This window comes from Oncorhynchus mykiss, chromosome 1 (genome assembly GCF_013265735.2).
Source record: "Oncorhynchus mykiss isolate Arlee chromosome 1, USDA_OmykA_1.1, whole genome shotgun sequence".
NCBI lineage: Eukaryota > Metazoa > Chordata > Actinopteri > Salmoniformes > Salmonidae > Oncorhynchus > Oncorhynchus mykiss.
The window spans coordinates 25775658-25798447 of NC_048565.1; the positions used below are offsets into that span (position 1 = coordinate 25775658).

The following is a 22790-nucleotide window of genomic DNA, read 5'->3' on the forward strand; positions in this document are numbered from 1 at the left end:
AAGGTATTCACACATCACAAAGCCCTGACCTCAATCCTATAGAAGGTTTGTGGGCAGAACTGAAAAAGTGTGTGCGAGCAAGGAGGCCTACAAACCTGACTCAGTTACACCAGCTCTATCAGGAGGAATGGGCCAGAATTCACCCAACTTATTGTGGGAAGCTTGTGGAAGGCTTCCTGAAATGTTTGACGCAAGTTAAACAATTTAAAGGCAGTGCTACCAAATACTAATTGAGTGTATGTAAACTTCTGACCCACTGGAAATGTGATGAAACAAATAAAGGCTGAAATAAATATATTATTCTGACATTTCACATTCTTAAAATAATAGTGGTGAACCTAACGCCTCCAACACCATCATTAAGTTTGCCGATGACACAACAGTGGTAGGCCTGATCACAGACAATGACAAAACAGTCTATAGGAAGGAGATCAGAGACCTGGCCGTGTGGTGCCAGGACAACAACCTCCCCCTCAATGTGATTAAGACAAAGGAGTTGATTGTGGACTACAGGAAAAAGAGGACCGAGCACGCCCCCATTCTCATCGTCGGGGCTGTAGTGGAACAGGTTGAGAGCTTCAAGTTCCTTGGTGTCCACATCACCAACAAACTAATATGGTTCAAGCAAACCAAGACAGTCATGAAGAGGGCACTACAATGCCTATTCCCCCTCAGGAGACTGAAAAGATTTGGCATGGGTCCAACAATCCTCAAAAGGTTCTACAGCTGCACCATCGAGAGCACCACTGGTTGCATCACTGCCTGGTATGCCAACTGCTCGGCCTCCGACCGCGAGGCAGTACAGAGGGTAGTGCGAATGGCTCAGTATATCACTAGGGCCTAGCTTCCTGCCATCCAGGACCTCTATACCAGGCGGTGTCAGAGGAAGGCCCTAAAAATTGTCAAAGACCTACCACCCTAGTCATAGACTGTTCCCTCTGCTACCACATGGCAAGCGGTACCGGAGCACCAAGTCCAAGAGGCTTCTAAACAGCTTCTACCCTCAAGCCATAAGACTCCTGAACATCTAATCAAATGGCTAACCAGACTTTTTCATTGCCCCCACCCTCCCCCTCTTTTACACCGCTGCTTCTCTCTGTTGTTATCATCTTTGCATAGTATAATAACTCTACCTACATGTACATATTACCTCAACTAACCTGTGCCCCCCTTATATTGTCTCGCTATTGTTTTATTACTGCTTCTCTTTAATTACTTGTTACTTTTATTTCTTATTCTCGTCTGCATTTAAAAAAAAACTGCATTGTTGGTTAGGGGCTCGTAAGTAAGCATTTCACTGTAAGGTCTGTTGTATTTGACGCATGTGACTAATAACATTTGATTTGATTTGAAATGTAGTTACAAGGTGGGTCAATTCTGGCTGTGTTATGGCTGCCGCATCTGGGCCACTGCAGGGCCCTAATTCCAAACCACATGTGGGCGACACAAGTGGCCGATGTGGGCCAGGTCCAGCCCAGATAAATATTGCTACCTGGGATGAGCCTCCTAGGTTTTGTATTGAAGTCAGTGTACCAGAGGAGGACAGAAGCTATCTTTCCTCTGGCTACAACATGGTGCTACCCTACAGAGTGCTGCTGAGGCTAATGTAGACCTTCATTGCAAAACTGTGTGTTTTAATAAACTATTTGGCAATGTGAATATATTTAGTATAGTTTCATCTAAAAAGTCTTATTTTGGGGGGGGGGGGGGGGGGGGGACCATTGAATTAAATATGTATTTAATAAAGTAATATTTTAGGTTCATAGACATCGTTTTAATTTTAGAGTCTGGGTGGAATTTAGTAGTCTGGGTGGAACCTGTCCACTCTTTTCCAAATCAAGATGTTTATTTTTGTTACATAATTGCTCTCTCATACACAAGAGGCAAAGGTCGACCACGCGGGATAAAAATATTCCACAATTTAACCTAGCATTTTAAGGTGGGGAGAGTGTCATTGGAGGAACAGGTTTGAAAAGGGCGGTTGTGAAAGTACTGTCTCTTTAATAAGACACCGGAACGGATTGTGTTGTGTTCCGTGTGTTACGATTTATAACTGTAAAGAGTGAACGTCCAGACTGCGATGATACCCCAGCACATAATTTGTACATTGCGTAGTGGTGTGAGGTGCTGGCAACATCGAAGTGTTTTGGGAACGGTTTTACAGGTAGAGGCCTTGGAATTTCGAAGCGTGCGCTCTCGGTCCACCTCGGCTGGCCCTGTCAGATCCATGGAGGAAATACTGACGAGGGTTGTGGTACCATTACCTACATACGAGACGAGAGAGAAGTCCCCGCCTCCCCCAGAATCGAACAGTGTGGAATTTATGCATTTCTACAGAAGCCTTGAAAAGGAAGAGAAGTCACAATTACTAGCAAAGTTGTCACACGATTTTGGTGTTGACCACAAAGGAGTTTCAGAGCTAGCAGGGAAGCTGCTCGACACTCAACAAAGGGACTTGGCTACAATACTGCAAGTAGAGGACAGGTTACGATACAGTCTGACTCCTCGCTATAAACAATTGCTTAATCACATAAGTAGGGTGGAATCGGGAGTGAAGTTTCTGGTTGACCTACGTGCCGATCTGCTTGAAATAATATCATCTAAAGCAAGTGACAGTCCTCATATTCGGGTAAAGGCATTGTTTACAACTTGGCCAGTTAATGTCAATTCCGTTCGCGTTTTGGAAATATTTGACAGGTACAGCCTGTTCCTAGGGTGCAGTCAGGAATTATATATAAAAGCACAGGTGTTTCTCTCATTGGAATCGACTGTCATTCCTGAGCATTTAGCATTTGGGGAATTGCTAAGCAAAAGAGAATAACATAGTTGTCTGACTGCACCTGCCAAAATAGTAACTTTCACTATAACCAGACAGGTGTGATTGAAAATGTTAGCCATATTTCCATTGGAAACACTAACATAATACACTTGATTTGCTTACAAACAAGCTAATATATGACAGATTGCCAAGAAACAAAATAGACGAAATAGGTTCCAAATATAATGTACCCAATGAATTGAAAATGTGTGTGTCAAAGTTAAATCAGATGCAGGCCTATGTTATGTACGGACTAAATAAAGTGTTGGCATTTTGAAAAGGCCTATTGACGCGGTATGACGTGGAAGCCCCCCTTGACTTACATTAATATTGGTGTCCCATTTCAACCCGACTGCTAGAACAGTTCAGCTCAGATGACTTTTGCCCTAGTGAAGAAACGTACGTTAGTTTTATTTTTAAAATGTCATGACCATCTGACAATCTAACCTATTATATTTACTGTTAGCATAGCATATCTCCTGGGTGATTATCATTAAACCAGTTTTAAAATGTTTATAGTAAAAGGAGTTGTAAAACCATGATGCATCTGCAAAAAATGTACCATTCTAAGGACTAAGATATTGAGTTTTTGGGGAAGTGTCTTATTTTAAATACATTGTACATTTTTGCTTGAATTTTGCAAATTTTCGTATTGATTTATTTATAACTTTTTTGGACTTTGAAAACTTGCGGTAATGAGAATTTTAATGTTTGTAAAATGCATAATCTGATAAACAGAAACATAATAATAATGATGAAATAGATTATGTACAGATCCTAATCTTCATAAAAAAAATTACACTTGAGAATTTTTTGTTTGTTTGGTCAGATTTGTAAGAATAACCCCATTTCAGCATTGGCCCAGGGTAGGCAACCCTGTACCTGGAGTGCCACAGGTACTGCAAGATTTTGTTTCAACTAGGCACCTGGCATTTAGGGAAAATGCTAGATGGGATGGTCCACTTTTAGCCTACTGGGCCTGTCTTAACTTGTTTTTGTTTCTTCACAAAAGTATCATGATCTGGCTAATAATGGGCCTGTGTGCCTTGAGGGATAAAACAAATGGTCCATGTTGGGGTCTCAAGTAAAAAAAACATTGTCCGGTTTGTCAAATGCCAGACCTGATTTCTGGACCCAGTCCGCCACTGATCAGTCCAATCAGACATTCTACTCTTACACCCATCACTCCCTCCAACCCTTTCTGAGGCAATTTATCATCTTGTACCCACATCAGTGTGTCTGACAAAGACCTTATTTAATAGATACAAGTATTGTTCCCCTTGCTTCCCCTTGGGTGCTGTGGGACATGGATGTGAAAAAGCAGAGATGAAATTGCTTAACTGGAACATCTAATTGGTCATCAATTAGGACATGCTTTGTTTATTTTTCCAGCATCTTCCCTCCAGTTATTATTTGGCCTCTTTATAGATTAGTTAAGTCTCACAGGGATTTGGTTATGTTCTGCTGGACCAGCTCTTTTCCCCTTTACCTGTGTTTGAGAAATCTGCCATGATAACGAGAGGAGTTACTTTAACAAAGGTGGCACTGTCAATGCAGTAGGCGAAAATAGCTGTACTGTATACAATGTCCCTGCTTACTTTTGGGAAAGAAATGTGGCCTCCATACACTGCAACATTAGAAGAAGTTTAAATTTAACCTGGACCTCTGTCTCAATGTGCATCAGACAATTAAAATCGTGGACTTAGTTGCATGCGATATAACGCTACTTAATAGTCAAGGATGTATCATGCAATATTGGGACTCTACACTTTACAGACCTAGTGGAACAAAAGTAAACCTTGAATTTGGAGGTTTAAAATATCCCTCTGGTGGCCAGGTTGATCTATTTTATGAAATGGCTTTGGTTGGTGGATATAAAGTCTAAGGTTTTTGATAGGCGGACGCAGAATTCGTTAATAAAAAAAAATATTTAAAAAAGCTGGTGAGGTTAGCATAGGGCTATTGTGTCCCAGGCTACCTAATGGTACCAGCTGCAATATAGTGTTCTATCTAACTACATTGACGATCGTAATTGGCTGATGTGCATTTTTGAGACTGAGGTCCAGGTTCAACTTCGCAAGTATGGCCCCTCTTGAATGTAAATGAGAGCCTCTCACCTACAATAGAATGTGTTTGCGGGAAGAGAGGTTTTCATAATCGTTATAGTGATTAAAACATCAGAAAGACGAGCAGGAAATTTATTTTAAAAAACTCTGATCTATCAAATAGGCCTAGCCTAATAAGTTTGAAATGGTCAAGACCAATGTTCCGTCAAAAAAATGTTTTGTCGCTGAGCAAATTTCATGTCAGCTGAGCGCAAACAAGCGCATCTACTCACGACCGCTCATGCTGTAAATGCGGTCCAGTTCAAAGTAAATGGCACAGATCCATATATGGCAATGGTCTATTTGCGTATAGGCCTACTGCAGCTCTGATTGTTTATGCCTCACTGGTCTGTGTAGAGTACGGGCTGAGTAGTGTGTTCTGCCTACAACAAAGTCTCTTGCATAGTTTGTTTTGTTTCGGTATATTTGACTAATATTGCATTGATTTGATCACAATTGCCACAGTAAAGGGAGACGTTGATAGTGTTAACAGGGAAAACTCTAGAACGATGGTCACCAAACTTTTCTGAATCAAGATCACTTTTGAGTCGAAATGCAAGATGACTTAGTTAACCTATACAACATTGACCTATTATAAACAGTACTATAGCAATGAGGTTTGTGCAGTAAGCTATAGGCCCAATACATTATCACCGCATATTGTCCGTTGTTGTATTACTTGTTAAGCACAGCTGAGTTAGCATACATTTGAAATAATTAGCTTTACATTTTTTCATTTTACTGGGCTGATGTTGCCTGAATCTGATGGTCAGTCTCAGCTGAGGAAGAGTGCAGTAGACTGGGCCCGCCAGGAAGGCAGAGTTTGTACATGAAATGGTTGAAAATGGCAACAGTTTGTCTACCCATTTACAGAAATGTTTGGAGATAGACCAGTCGGTGACCACTGCTCTAGAAAGTTGAGTGAAGTTCAATCTCGTGCTTCTCTCTGTGGGCTGATATTTCTGCGCCACACGCGTAGCTTAGAGGGAACATTGGTCAAGACTGCAATTACTAAGGTTCTTTAGAAGTGTCACTTTGAATTCCACAGTAGATTTGTTTCCTGCTGTCAGTCTATCGATTTTATTTTCCCACCGTTTTTATTCATCTTCACCTGTGCACAAAATTACCTTGGAGATGAGGAAAATAACTGGGATTCATAAAATACTTTTACTGTGAATTTAGTGTAGTGGTCCCTCACATTTGACAAGTACGTTAGTTGTGGTTTGTCACAGAAGCAATTTTAGCCTAAGTCTCACGTCATCTAGGCCTACTGGAGCAAAAGGCACGTAGTGAAGTGGGGGCTGAGGGGCTGTCCTGTTGCACCATGGAAACTTTGGCTGCACAGCTGAATAACTTTGGCTTTGGTTCCTGTTTTATATGCATCACAGTTTCCTTCTTGTTCTCTTTGTGCATGTAATCTAGCAACTGTGTAGCTGCTGTGTAGCTGCTGTGTAGCTGCTGTGTAGCTGCTGTGTAGCTGCTGTGTAGCAACTGTGGCATGCAACACAAGTTCCTAATTTTACTGGTATGAAAGACTTAAGTCATTTTCTCTTAAGGATTTGAATCTCAAGCTTTTTTCAAAGGCTCACATTATTGTCACAGCCATTAAGTCTAGAGAAGGGGGGTTAAACAATTGTATTTGTTTGATTCCTCTTCTCTCGCTCTCTCCTACTTGCATGTCACTAAACTTGACGAATGCAAATGAAATACAGATTTTTCCCAGAGTTTCTTTTCTTTTGCGTGACTAAGAATTGTGAGCTCCTTCCACCCAGAGACAAGGCGGCAGCTGCGGTTTTATTTTCACACAGCATGATATCAATGCTTTTTCAGGGTTTTATCAATCTCAGATTTATGTATTTGTGCCTGTTATCAGATTCTAAGTTTGGCTTTTTTGGTGTGAGCGAGCAGACACACACACACAAACGCACACGCACACATTTTTTTTAAATGTGCGGTTTTTCAGTTTTTGGCCCTGTGGGTTATGTGGATGTGGTACCTCTAAAGTAGTGTCTTTCCAGGGAGGAATTCATCTAGATAAGTAAATATGTAAATAATGAGTGTTTCGTGAAGAATAACCAATTCCTTTGGCTACTTTGGAAGGGGTAGGCCTTAAATTTTCATATTGACGCCTGAAAATGATCAATGTTTTTCCTTGGGTGAGCAATTTTAGTGCATATAATTCATAGTGAACGTAGGCATGTTTGGCTGTCGACTTGCCCAGGGGCTTCTGCAAATTTGATTTATTTATATGTGTGTATATGTATGTATGTATATGTGTGTGTGTGTAATATATATATATATATATATATATATATATTTTTTTTTTTTATTTAACCTTTATTAGGTAAGTCAGATGGAGTACATTTGAGTTCATGCAGCCAGGTGTAATGGTGTGGATTTGGGTATCCCTCAATGTGTGTACTGTTTGTTTTTTGAGAGAGCCTCTCTCTGCCATAATGAAGTCAGATATTTGGAAGAGGACTATACCCTGCTCATATGGGGATGCGTTTATTGAAGTTCAAGGCCTGGGTCTATGTCTCCCCAGCATACCTCACCTCAATTTTGAGGTATTAAAACATGAGTGAGAGCTGTAATTGTTTTGATTGAGTATTTAAAAAGTGTTTTGTTGAGAAAATGGTGCATAAATTGTAGTTTTATTTGTGTGTTTTTATTGGAAAATATTTTATGGAATTGTTGCGCTCAGGGTACCATTGGAAATGAGACAATGGTCTCAATGGGTTCCCCTAAATAAATAAAAGGTAAAAAATGTAAATACAATACTGTAGGCTCCAGAACAACCTGTTCCATATCCACTACCACTAATGAAAACATCCATAAAAACAAGCAAACAACAATTACTGTCAGCCATGCCTTTGATACCAGCCTGTAAGGGAAGCTAGGCTGAATATTATTAATGCTGCCGTCAGTCACTAGATAGCGTGATGAGCTGTTCACTGTGTTTTTATAAGGGTTACACTAGAACAGATTGAGGGGAAAAAAAGAGCAAAAACACTAGTAAGCACTATGGCAGCTCATTGTGAGTGTCATCCTATTTGGATGACATTAGTCAGGTGCTGGGACTGGTAGTGTGGGGCTCTGAGGTTACGTGTTTAATTATCACTTTAATCAGTAAGCAGATGTTTTTGTTCAGAGTTAAATATAACAAGCTATGTTTTTTAGTGTCAGCAACACAATAGCATCTACAGTATACATCCTGTGTGGTTTTGATTAGTCTCCCACCTGTCAGACTAACAAGAGTAGCTGGCCAGAGCGCACAGGTATTTTACCTCTGGATTCTGATGTTTTTACCCAATCTCCCCCCCCCCCCCCCCTTTACCTGCAGGACCTGAATGGCACTCTGAAGAGTCTACTGTCTGAGTGGTTCTCTGTGGGTCTGCTGCGTCTGGAGAGGATCACCTGGCAGTCCCCCTGTGAGATACTGCAAAAGATCAGCCAGTAAGAAGCCCCTGTAGTAAACACAGAAACCTCTACAGTATGCACACACACACACCCTAAACTAGAGGTCGACCGATTAATCGGAATGGCCGATTAGTTAGGGCCGATTTCAAGTTTTCATAACAATCGGAAATCGGTATTTTTGGGCGCCGATTAAAAAAAATATATATATATATATATATATATTTTTACACCTTTTATTTAATCTTTATTTAACTAGGTAAGTCAGTTAAGAACACATTCTTATTTTCAATGACGGCCTAGGAACGGTGGGTTAACTGCTTTGTTCAGGGGCAGAAAGACAGATTTTCACCTTGTCAGCTCGGGGGATCCAATCTTACAACCTTACACTTAACTAGTCCAACGCAATAACGACCTGCCTCTCTCTCGTTGCACTCTACAAGGAGACTGCCTGTTACGCAAATGCAGTAAGCCAAGGTAAGTTGCTAGCTAGCATTAAACTTATCTTATAAAAAACAATCAATCATAATCACTAGTTAACTACACATGGTTGATGATATTACTAGATATTATCTAGCGTGTCCTTTGTTGCATATAATCTGACTGAGCATACAAGTATCTAAGTATTTGACTGAGCGGTGGGAGGCAGAAGCAGGCGCGTAAACATTCATTCAAACAGAACTTTTGTGCGTTTTGCCAGCAGCTCTTCGTTGTGCGTCAAGCATTGCGCTGTTTATGACTTCAAACCTATCAACTCCGGAGATGAGGCTGGTGTGACCAAAGTGAAATGGCTGGCTAGTTAGCGCGCGCTAATAGCGATTCAAACTTCACTCGCTCTGAGCCTTGGGGTGGTTGTTTCCCTTGCTTTGCACGCTATTAGCGCTGCTTCGATGTGGTGGCTGTTGTCGTTGTGTTGCTGGTTTGAGCCCAGGGAGCGAGGAGAGGGACGGAAGCTATACTGTTACACTGGCAATACTAAAGTGCCTATAAGAACATCCAAAGGTTAATGAAATACAAATGGTATAGCTATACTGTTACACTGGCAATACTAAAGTGCCTATAAGAACATCCAAAGGTTAATGAAATACATATGGTATAGAGGGAAATAGTCCTATAATAACTACAACCTAAAACTTCTTACCTGGGAATATTGAAGACTCATGTTAAACGGAACCACCAGCTTTCATATGTTCTCATGTTCTGAGCAAGTAACTGAAACGTTAGCTTTCTTATATAGCACATATTGCACTTTTACGTTCTTCTCCAACACTTTGTTTTTGCATTATTTAAACCAAATTGAACACGTTTCATTATCTACTTGAGGATAAATTGATTATATTAATGTATTATATTAAGTTAAAGTAAGTGTTAACTCAGTATTGTTGTAATTGCCTCCTGCTGCCTCCTGTGAATCAACACTCCACAAATACAGTTTTTTTTTAAAAATCGGCTGATTAATCGGTATCGACTTTTTTGGTCCTCCAATAATCGGTATCGGCGTTGAAAAATCATAATCGGTCAACCTCTACCCTAAACCCATATCTAACCATCACTATGATCTGCCAGGTACGAAGCTGTGCACCCTGTGAGGAACTGGACAGATATAAAGCGTAGAGTTGGGCCGTACCGTCGCTGCTATGCCTTCACCCACGCTGCCATGCCAGGGGAGCCGCTGGTTGTCCTGCATGTGGCACTCACAGAGGACATATCTGATAACATACAGGTCAGAGGTTTATATGGAATATGAAAGAATGCATAAATTGATAAGTTTGTTTGGCTGTCATGTGGATTCATATTACTTTTCCTCTTTTCAGGTCATGAACCACATTTTGATAATTGACTGTGTGTCTGACTCCAACAATGTTGTTTCTCTTGTCGAATAGAGTATCGTGAGAGAATTTGCTACCCTGGACTCGGAGGAGGATGTGAGCAAAGTCAATACAGCAGTGTTCTACTCCATCTCCTCCACCCAGGCTGGCCTGCAGGGGGTGGAGCTAGGGAACGTCCTCATCAAGAGAGTTGTGCGGGAGCTACAGGTGGGTGGAGAATGACATCACCACTGTCTAAATGAGCAGGCAGACAGAAAGACTCTGACTGCCCTTCGCCTGTGACTAGCTGAACACTGTGGAACGTCTCTTAGGAAAACCAGCTGCTCCGCTGTATCGTAATTTGTTGATTTATTAGCCAGCTCCTGGGTCCTTTACTCTCTGTTTGTCACTTGCTTCAATGTCACCTGATAATTTCCATTCACTCTTCCAGAGAAGTTCCAGAGAACCACTCACGTCACCAAGCATTTCTGGCCACGGCCAGTAAACAGATGGCAGTCAATCACAGCAATAGTTCAACATAAGCTGGAGGTCATTTCCGCGTGAAAGGAGTGGTTATTATGATTAGATAGCTTGTCTAGGGTATATAACATGCTTTGGCTATTTTTTTGATTGCTCTTAGTCGTTTGAGTTTCTCAATTAAGCCAAATACTCTCTCACAATATTGCAGTTCTACCTGCATCTGAGATATGTTTTTCAGGGTAAAGAGCGGATATCTCCACCCATCAATCAAGACCGAGAGCGAAATAATGACATTTCAGATGGTTTTGATGTGAGGGTAGTTTATGGTCTGATAGAGTATAGGCTTGTATGCTTAGAGTAAGTGGTCTGTGCAGTTGTGTGTCTTGTTGATTTGTACAGTAGCCCTATATACATTCAGCAGCATCGACATGGTAAAGGAGTTAATGTTATGTTGGCCGTTCTATTGACCAGATTGGCGCACGTTCAACAAGTCTAATCTAACAAAGTGGATATTCATCAAATCCGTCATGATTCATGTATTGTAACTGGCCCACAATGTGTTTACTTAAGTCCGATGTGGATATATTTGGGTTTATAAGAAGTGACTGCTAAATGCTAACTCCTGTTCATATAAGATGGTTAGCATAGCTAGCATACATAAATTGTTGGTGGTAGTCAAGTCGTTTTTAACTGTAATGCAGTTGATTGGTGATGATGACAAGAACGTGTTTGGGTTGGCATCCATACAAGTATTGTACTCAGATTTTTACCTCAACAGTGTGAAAGACAATGTAGGCTAAATCTAGGCTGATTTTGCTGGGGGCCAATGAGGAGACTCGGGATCTTTCCCCCACGGCCCTTTCCCCCATGCGTTTCCATGGCAATTCCATTGTTTTGGTCGAGTTCGATTGACCTCTTTACCGCAACTATTAGTCCTGGCCTAAGTGTTCTAGCCTTTCCATTGTTCTGTAAGCACTCCTAACATTGGTTAAAATTATTGAGGGATGTACATTGTTCTGTAGGGCTTGAACATCTAATCTGTAGTCCCGTCTGAACTCTGAGGATTTCGAATTGAAGCAGAAACTTGATTTTGTTTTACAAAGCCTTTTCTTGTGGCCTGTGAGTTCTGGATTTATCCCATGGCCATCCTAATAGCCCTCATATCAGTTGGGGGGGAAAAAACTAAGAACGTTGAGCTTCTGGGCTGGCTCAGGACTGTGACTGTGTGCCATGGCAGTGTTACGCCCCACATCAAGGGGAATAGAAAAGCTCCACAGCCGCTGGGAGACCACTATAATAATGGATGGATGAGAGGAAGGAAAAGAAAAGATCTTTCTGTGATTTAGGGAGGAGGATCCCGTTGTCTTTCAGCGTTACACCACACCTTTACTGTCTCCCTCATTCTGGCTGTCCTCATCTCTCAGGTCTGTGGATTGCACGCCTGCTCTAAGCCCGCTGTCCAAGGTTTTACAGTAAATTAAACTGATGAAATGATTGGAAAGTGACCTCTTGACATGGTTTTCCTCAGATCCACTAACTCGTGTGATTGAAGTACAGGGGAATGAATGAGAAAGAGGCTGAGAGGGAGAGAGAGTGGGAGAAGGAAAGGCACACTCCAACATCTGCTTCCAGGAGTTATCTGACACACGTTGCCTCCACACAGCTCTGTACCTTAACAGCCTTGACAAGCAAGAGTCAACAGAACAGAGAGGGAGAGAAATGCCAGGGATTAGAACAGAGAGGGCAAGGAAGAGAGCTTGTAAAGAAGGGCAAGATAGAAGAGTGTGGAACGTTGGCGGCAGGCAGGCAGCATGTGATGATGGCAGAGAGGCACTGGGGAATAGGGACCAGAGTCAAGAGCTTGGATGGAAGGTATTAAAAGTGAGAGAGAGGGAGGGCAGGGTACACACTGCAGAAAGTGAGCCTAAATATCTTAGTGATAATTCACTTCATGTATTTTTCTTCTTACCAAGCTAAATTATCTAATGTCACTGACAGATAATTTAGCTTATTTTAACCAAAAAGTTTAATACAATTAATGTATCTTAATAATATGTATTTCTAATCTCTCTATAATACCACATTGGTATTGTTTATTAACTGGTGTAGACAGAGTTGTTTCATACTAAGGAGGTTTACCTCAGGAGAGTTAGTCTATCTTTCTGTCTTTGCAGAGTGAGTTTCCCCACATGTCCCAGTTCTCCAGCCTGTCTCCCATCCCGGGCTTCTCCTCCTGGCTACAGGGCCTGCTCAGCCAGCACCGGAAGGAGGGCCGCGTGGAGCTGCTAACTGACTGCGAGTGGGGGAAGGTGGCAGATGTTACAAACACAACCCCTGATACCAACGCCCTGGATGCCCTGCGTAAGCTGATCAGCACCGGTGACTGGACCCGTTCTGAACACCTGGTCCACATCCTGGAGCCTGCCCTGATGCGCCTCTGTGCCTGGTACCTTTATGGAGAGAAGAGGCGCGGCTACGCCCTAAACCCTGTGGCCAATTTCCACCTGCAGAACGGCGCCACCATGTGGAGACTGAACTGGCATGCAGACACCAGCCCGCGTGGAGTGGCCAACTCCTGTGGCATCATGGTGAACTACAGATACTTCCTGCAGGAGACCACATCCAACAGCGCTGCCTACATGCACAATAAAATCATCACAGCCACAGAGCAGGTGCTGGGCTTGGTCTCACAGTTTCAGAAGAACAGCAAACTCTGAGCTCCATGGACACATATGTACACCCACACTTGGTATTAAAGATGTCTCTAGGTCCAGGACTTGCTGGCTTCATGGTGGCTCTGATCTAATTTGCCAAAACAAAACGCTTTGAAACGCGTCGTGACAATTTGGCATGATATCAGTTGTTGTTCTATTATTTTTTAAATCTAGCCCATGTAGTGCATGGGTTTTACTCTCCCTTCCTTCCCGAGGTGGGTATGTAGTGTTATCATCGCCGATAGAGACTCCCAGTGTTTTATGGTGTGAGAGACTGCAGCTAATGAAGCGAGACACATTTATCAGGTCGTGCCATGTTTCTGCTTGACAATGTGTGATGCTGTAGCACAGCAAATAAGCTGCAGAGCTATTGGAATAAATTATGTCTTTGATTCTTTCATTTGGCTGATCTGTGTGGGCGTGTGTGCATGTGCAAAGCCGTGCGGGTGAAAAACACATAACACTGACACCCACATTGTATAGAATTATGTAGAACAAAACAGTACCATATTATCATCTCATTATCTCTTGGCCCCGATTGTCACCCGACAATCTCTACAAATCAGTTATTTACTGAAGCTCAATCAAGCTATTATTTAATGAGCTGTGCTCTCAAGAGATTAACATTTTTAATTTATCTCTGTATGTAAAATGTGTAATTTTCTGCAAAAGTCATTCACACCAAAATGTGTAGGGTCTCTGTAGTTGAGACCATAGTCCTTGCTATGTTTGCCACCTGCCAACACTCAAGCCTCCCTAGAGACCAATCTCTGATGTACTGCTACATCAAAATACTGAAACTAAGTGGGATTCCTATCTGCCCCACTCCATTGTTGCGAAATAATATATCACAGCAAGTTGACTGTGAAATTACATTTTCTCTCTCAACGGAGCCTAACTTTTTTTCAGAGCCAGCCACACTGTCCCTGAAACTAATGAAGTGAGAAATAAAGTTTAAATAAATGGATAGATTTATGGAATTCACTTTAAAGCAGGGGAGGGAATCAGTGAGCATAAAAGGACAGTGTTTAAAGGATGCCCTTGAGAAAGCGTTCCTCTTGTGAAACAGACAGGAAGAGTGAACACTTGTGAGGAATGCAAAGTCCAAGGCGGTCACACCGTTCCACCACCATGGACAGGAGTTTCCATGGAAATGGTAACATTAAAATAAAATGTAGTTTGTCATATGCGCCGAATACAACAGGTGTAGACCTTACTGTGAAATGCTTACTTACAAGCTCTTAACATACAGTGTAGTTCAAGAAGTAGAAAATATTTACTTAATCAAAATAAAGTAAAAATAAAAAGTAACCGTAGAATTACATAACAATATGAGGCTATGGGGCTCCTGAGTGGCTCTCAGTGCTAGAGGTGTCACTACATACTCTGGTTTGATTCCAGGCTGTATCACAACCTGTCAGACAAGAGAAAAGAACTATAGAACATGTACATAATGCTTTAATTGATTTGATGTGTGAATGAATATGTCAATGGTGTAAATGTATAATTAGTGTGAGGGATGCGAGAGAGCGTGGTCATGTTATTGCCATCCATTATAGGCTGATACATTTAATTTGAGGAGAGTACTGCATGATAGGGGATAATCTTAGAAGCACTTGAGAATCCCATAGAAAAGCTGATTTATTCTAGGTACCTCTCAAAGGATTACTAGATCTGTCAGTCACAGCATTACATTAGTATTGAAGTCCTGTAGACCCATCTCACTCTCTATTCAGAATCCATCTCATGTGGCACTTGATGCTGCCACACGCACGCACACACACCCACACACACAGCTTTCTTCAACAGTACTCACAAAGGGTGATTACTGACAATGGCAGCTATGGTAAATCTGTATGGAATGGAAACATACAGCTTGTGTTTTTGTCAATATTAGGGTGTAAGGCTTTCATTTTGCTACTTTGAAAGTTTCCAAAGAAAATGCAAACTGAGTTGTACAAGATTAATGTGTTGGCATGAAGATGCAGATGTGTTGTGAAATATGAGGCACTGCTGGCCACACTGACGACCTGGAGATATGTCACAACATTCTAATCAACACGACTCCAGCTGCCTGCCAAATCCACATTATCATATAAGGGGCCATTTGTTAATAAGCAATTACAGTCAGAATGGATTAGTTGCCACTTTACACCCTTTTTAATGGCTTCGATCTGCCACTACACTTAGGCAAGGCACATACACTACAAAGTTATTTTCCCATATCACAGCACATACATCAACCCTCATGTTCCTGCTCTTGATATGAATATTGTGTGTCTAACATGAAATATAGTGAATATGAGAATGAGCTGACCATAGTCATACTGCCTGGTCCAGTCTAATGTCGAGTGGACAGCCTGTCTAATCCAAAGCACCTGTAAGTAATGTCATCTTTCTAAACCTGATGCATGCTGAGGACCTGATGAATATGGATATCAAAAGTTAATATTCCTTTTACATCTAAGTAAATAGCATAGCATAAAAACATAAAGTAAATTCTTAGGTTACAGGTATCATTCTCCTAAATCTTTGATCATGACATTATCTTCTATTAATTATATGCTAACAGACCAGACCATTTCAATTATGTTCTCTTTACAAATGAATCAGAGCCATAATATTCCATGCAGATAATAGGAGTTTAATCCATATTTTGACTGCAGGCCTGTCCCACTAGGCAAAGATGTCAATTCAACATATATTCCACGTTGGTTCAACGTAATTTAATTGAACTGACGTGGACTAGGTGAAAAATCTGTCAATGTGCCCTTGAGCAAGGCACTTAACCTTCATTTCTCATGTAAGTCGCTCTGGATAAGAGCGTCTGCAAACTAAACTGTAAATGTGAAACAACGTTGATTCAACCAGTGCGAGCGCAGTGGGGGGGTGTGTGTGTGTGTGTGTGTGTGTGTGTGTGTGTGTGTGTGTGTGTGTGTGTGTGTGTGTGTGTGTGTGTGTGTGTGTGTGTGTGTGTGTGTGTGTGTGTGTGTGTGTGTACAGTCTAATTACTGACTACCATTGAAATGGACTGCAAAGGGGTGCCAGTACTGAGTGCTTAGTGTTTGTTTTTTTGCATTTTCACAATGCAGTAGCGAGGTGCATTTAGAAAAGGCCAAATAAGCCAAATAGTCAATTAACACAACCCTCCTGATTACAATATGTTATGTTTACATACTGATGATATTGCCATCTTTCATCTTTCCTCAATGGAAAGGAAACAAGATATTGAAATGAGCATAGTGATTTGTAAAAAGGAAATACTGTAGACGTTAAATAAATTGTGGTTTTTCAGAAAGATATTGTTTAATTAAAATGCTAAACATTAGCATTTTATTCTCCCCCTAACTGCACATTGAAGTTGGTGTTTTCATTTGGTTAGGTTCTATGTGCCCGCCGTTCTGTCTCTAATCACAAACCTAAATCCACAGGGTCTCCTGAGGGTTAGGCCATGCTACGGAAGTAATTAAGTCAAAGAATTCAACAAGGGAAAAAGGCCTCGTTGTTTGCCTTTCTTTTCCTCTTTTTATTCAAAAGGAAAATAGTAAGAGAGATACTGTGTGGAAATTGTAAGCTTTGAAAATAGTCAGCCCAACAATTAGCATAATTATTGGGAGATTTTGGACATGATCAAACTGCTGTCTTGAAGTTCTGTTAATCCTGTTAATGGAAAATAGAAATGTGCAGCTATGAGCATAAACACTGACTTTACGAATAAAAGCTACTGTATGGAATGTTTGCACTGGGTTCTGCACCATGTTTCATGTTGTAAGTACAGTAATGCATGAAATGGTGGTCAGAATGCATGAGTACAACTTGAACTAACATGGAGCTGAATTCATTGATGCTGCTGCCTGCTTGTGGCTACATTAGTCCTCACTGTAAACAGGGGTTAATTTAGGTTATTTCCCTAACTGAGCTTCAACGTGAACTCAGAAATCATCAATAGATTCAAAGGTGAAAGGGTAAGAGCTAGGGTTTGACTGTGCGTCTCTGTGGTCTACTAGCCCAGAGCAGTGGGAGAGGGTGGGAGTGAGTGGCGGCAGGCCACCTGGGGTATTTTGGATCTAAACAAGCCTGGATTGTTCTCATCTCCAACAGCTGCTTCACAAGTGTGGGCCAGGTGTCAACACTCACTCTAATCTGCATAAGGGAATGTATGAAAATGCTTTGTTAATTTATTCATTCCAGAGGCGGATTAAGGTGACTGTGCACCAGCAATTAGGGCCAGTTGAAAAGAGCTGCCATCTTCCAGATTGAATATGCTTTGGTAACTTTAAGACTCAATCAATGCGCCTACCTAGCCTACAGTCAATCCTACATGAACTTCCAACCCAACCTAACCCCAATGCATGTCATTATGTTCCACATCACATGAAATCTATACATACTGTATCAGATGCATGCAGCCTTATGAATGTGCCTGTATGTATGAGGTGAGACATTTACTGCTTAACAAGATATTTTCTAACCACAACACTTTTCTCAGTGCCTCAAACCATTCCTCCACAAGAGTGACATGTAAACACTGACAAGGTCAAAGATCAATATTCCATCTCTCAATGTTGAATAATAAAAAAGCAATGCTTACAGCCTTGATCTCACCTTAGGCATTGAACTCTATTTCTTGTGGACAAACCCATCACAAAACCCCGTCATTCACTGGCTCTGTAAGCGTGTCTTTCTGGCAGCATGTGAATGTGTAACTAGCTTCTAAGTGTGTAATTCAGTGTGATTGTCTGCGTCAGTGATTTTGCAATTGTGTTGGTGTAGGAACATGACTGACTGCAGGGCACGGTTGATGTTTACATGCAGTAATTATGGATCTCAGGACAGATTGATCTGAAATATCCAGTACAATCACGATAAGACCTAAACAATGTCAGCAAGAAGCGCATCCGTCACTGCATTTGATTGTCAGCTATAAATAGGACATGTTGCGCCAGCCCACCAGGGGAGAAAGGGATAAATTAAAAGGTACATGCTTGCCTGCCCAGAGCTCACTCTAATATCCAGGCAGTTTGAATTACTGGCAAATAATGCCATGGATGACTCAAATCAAGGAAAGAAAGAGGAATAAATGAAAGCAAAGAAGGGATTATGGGAGTGAAAGAGCGCTAGCTATCATTACATTAATATTCAGGGTGGCATTACAGCAGTGCTAAGGGGATTCATTACTCAGCGTATCAGTCCTGGCCAGGATTTTGGGAGTAGAGGGACATAGGGGGTAGATGGGGAAGTGAGGGGTACAGGAAGGTTGCAGGGAGTGGGGAAGTTTGTTTTGACAGAGGAGTGGAGTTTAGACGACTGCAACATGTAGCTGGGTGTCAGAGATCTTTCTTAATTACAGCCATTCAGAGCAGAGGGCCCTGTTTGTTTCTCTGCCTAATGACTTAGATGGGGATTAAGCTCTCTGCTCACTGCTAATTAGCTAGCATTCCCTGGGTACGTACGTCAGACAGACCTCCGACAAGCACCATGGTCCACGTTCTGAGAGACATACGTCTCCATCGCTGCCTCAGCTCCTCATTACTGTCGGATAGAATGACTTCCGGAGGAGGTGTACTATCTCCAGGAGACGTAACAGCAGCAGAACATTATGCGGAAGCTGAAAGGATGAGATAGAACCCATAGCATCACACATTCTGTCATATCCCAGCTGAACCATAACATTCTGAGAACCATAATGTTTCTTGGTGAGATCGTGGTTGTGCTTTGGTTATTTTGCATACAATCTTCCCGCAAAATTCTGGGAATGGTGCCTCTTAAATGCTTGGTTTTGGAACATTCTCAGCACATTTAAGGAACTTGACAAATGAACTTTATTTTCTTGGCATTTCATTACTTAACAGAACGTTTCCTTAAAAGTTCAAACATGGTTACATTTAATTACATTTTTGGTCATCTTCTAGGAATGTTCTCCAACTGGTTTGACATTGGAAATGTTCTCAAATAGTTCAGAGAATGATAAGAAACAACATTCTTCTGTGGGAATTTCAATACTGAAGCAAAAGTTTCCAACAGGTTTCCTTATGTTTTTTTTCTCAGAACTTTAAGAAAACCGTCCATAAAGAACATTCTAAGAATGTTCTAAGAATGCTTTTTAAAAACATAAACATTCTGTTCTCAGCGTCAACAAAACAGCTTCTTCGGTATAATGGCGTTCGCAACAATTATATTTGCATTCCGCCACTTACTGTACAGGTGGATAATAAAGATCCCCAAAAATGTTTCTTTATTTTTACTATTTTCTACATTGTATAATATTAGTGAAGACATCAAAACTATGAAATAACACACATGAAATCATGTAGTAATGAAAAAAATGTGTTACATCATACACAATATACAAAGTGTTATACAAAATAGATTTTATATTTGAGATTCTTCAAAGTAGCCAGCCTTTGCCTTGATGACATTTTTGCACACTCTTGACATTGTGGAAAATAGTAAAAATAAAGAAAAAACATTGAATGAGCAGGTGTGCCCAAACTTTTGACTGGTACTGTATATAAAAACTTCCATACAAACTAAATGTAAATTCAACTAAATCAGCCTGCTTTTCTGTTCTAATCAGGTCCCTACACAGGCTCAGAAGTATCCTGTGAGGGCGGGACATTTTCCTGCGACAGTAGTCCTTGCAATGCGTCTGCCGTTAAGTCTTAGAGGCATAAAAATGTATTGGCTGCAGATATAATGATGTCCAGCTTCTTGGACACTTGTGAAGTGCAATTAATAACTGTGGCTATAAATGCTACAAAATCCACCTTCTTCACAATAAGTGTATCCAGATCACTTGATTGATGTATAACATTAACAACAATATCTTCTTCAGAACTGTGGCCTCTTGCCCCTTCAAATGCTTTTCACCACCTCCACCTAGGAGATCTGCTGTACAGCCCTGATCCTTGACACCTCAGCCTCTTTCACCCTGACAGGGCACTCAGGGAATTCAATAATATGATCCCCACCACAGTTGTAACATTTTACATTCACAGTCTCTTAGATAACATATTCCTTCCGTCTGCAAACACTTAACCAAACTTTTTACACTTCTTAATTTGCATTGCGTTTTGCACGAACGCTCTTAGGGCATATATTATATATCCCAGCTTTACAGGCTGGTAGATACACTTCATCAATTATACAAATAAACTTTTCTTATTTTTCCCATTCTCCATACAGGTCAAGCGATGTTCATTAACTACTCCTTGTCACGTATACTCTCTAGGTCATCAGGCTGCTGATTATCCCGCACACCTGTCACCAGTCTCATGCACCTGCGCCTCATGACCCTCACCTGGACTCCATCACCTCCTTGATTATCTTCCCTATATCTGTCACTCCCCTTGGTTCTTTACTCAGGTGTTATTGACTCTGTTTTCATGGTGGTGCATTGTTTTATTTATTAAAACGCACTCCCTGAACTTGCTTCCCGACTCTCAGCGCACTCATGACACTCCTGAACTTTTTAGCCTAAGATATTGACTATCAGTGTCCAACGGGATGTCAGATATGACTTTTTACCGGTGCCCTGTTCTGAAAATCAAATCTGTCCATGAGTTGATCATTTCAAAAGCCACAATGCATGCTCCTTTTGCTCTTTGGATACTAACGATATCAACACCATACCACTCCTGGTTACTTTGACTGCACCCACTTCCCTACGCCTTCACCATCCTCCTGACTTCAAAAGGGTTTCCCAAATCAACATCCTTATTCAAAAAACATACTCCAATTAGAAAATATTCTGACTTATTTTCCACAATTTCTTTGGCCCTTTTTGTTCCATTCTTAGACTTCAGTAGCTCCATCCTGGTGGTTCCCTAATTCCATGGACACAGAACAGGTTCAATTCTCACTAATACCTTACCTCACAAAATACATGTGTTTATGCCTAAACAAATGAATTTCCATGTCTTCAAAACAGATAACCTAAGCAAACAGTCTTAATGAAACATTTAGTGACAGTTTTTAGGAAGTAATTCAAAAACCTCCAAATAACCTATTTCTGTTCTCAGAATGACAAAACTTCCAGGAAACCATAGTTAAATGTTATTAGTACCTGCCTTCAACCTAAAAAACATTCCCAGAACATGCAACATTTTCACCTCCGCTCTCAGAACATTTAAATAAATTTGTTTTATCGGTCAGGAAACATATGGCTTCATTCCCAGAACAAATGAGAAACCAAAAACGTACATTCCCACCACTTCCAAGGAACCAAATGTGCTAGCTGGGATGAAAGTGATTTGATAGTGTTCTGTTTCTGGAAGACACGCATCTATGTGATCTAAACACTTAACTTTCACCCCGAAGTTTTAAAGTCACTGCTCTGCCAGCTTCTCCTGGGAGAGCTATAACTTCAAAACTGTTTTGCTCCTCCTCTTCAATTATGTTTAGTTTGATAGACTTCAATGGTGGTCACTCTAAGCCATGGTTCAAAGGGAATTTAAGGCACACACATTTAACACTCTGTTATACCGTCAAATTCAAGTGATAATGTACAGCAAGAGCCAGCCTAGGGAAAAATTACAGGTAAATGAATGAACAAGCTAATTGACAAATAAATAAAGTCTACCAGTCTCATGCGAGTCCATAATAAATGGGGTGTCATGACCAGAGTGGGAAACGGATTGCTAGATTCCAATCCAATGCTTCCAGATTTACGTACATCAAGGGCCTTGGGGTAGGGGCTGCTGGGCTGGGATTCGATTTGGAATTATACATCAACTGATTGAGCCTACCTATCCACTAGACCGAGAAACCTGGCCGGAACCAGCTACTGTAAACACCCTGTGATGTACTTCTACCGGTGAGTTCTGGTACATGCATCTCTATGTGGGAACTCCACTCTCTGTGCTATAATTGGTTGCTGTGATTGCTGCTCTCTGCTACACAAAAGGCTGATCTCTGCAATTACACCATGCAGTGTCAAAGAGCACAGTTCTCCGTGTCAGCGCTGAATTTCATCAGCCGCCCGTGAAAGGAGCCGGCCTGTAAAGCCTTGCTCACTTTGGCCGTTTGAAGTGACTCAAATCCAATTTTTTCGCATATCTCATTCAAATCTGTTATTTTTCCTGCAGTCCGAACAGCCAAAAAGCACATGGAATAAGATGCACTATATGAAGAAAAGTCGATTCAGATTAGTCGATTCGGCTATTTCAGCCACACCCGTTGCTGACAGGTGTACAAAATTGAGCACACAGCCATGCATTCTCCAAAGATAAACATTGGCTGTAGAATGGCCTTACTGGCCCCATGTTGAAAGTCATACAGAAAAGTTTTGACGAGATCAATGTGGAATAAATTGACTGGGCTGCACAGAGCCCTGACCTCAACCCCATAGAACACCTTTCCAACAAGTCAGTTTGTCAAATTTCTGCCCTGCTAGAGTTTTTATTTTATTTTATTTTTTGAATTTTTACCCCTTTTTCTCCCCAATTTC

At 41.2% G+C, this 22790-nt stretch overlaps 1 protein-coding gene across 1 annotated transcript; it reads left to right on the forward strand.

Moving 5' to 3' along the window:
* The first annotated feature begins 1953 nt into the window (after positions 1-1953).
* Positions 1954-13742, forward strand: LOC110520029 (malonyl-CoA decarboxylase, mitochondrial). Its single transcript, XM_021597000.2, has 5 exons — positions 1954-2629; positions 8267-8379; positions 9907-10063; positions 10224-10376; positions 12803-13742. Exons 1-5 carry the CDS (start codon positions 2081-2083, stop codon positions 13343-13345), a joined length of 1515 nt encoding a protein of 504 aa, XP_021452675.2. The 5' UTR covers positions 1954-2080; the 3' UTR covers positions 13346-13742.
* Positions 13743-22790: the final 9048 nt, after the last annotated feature.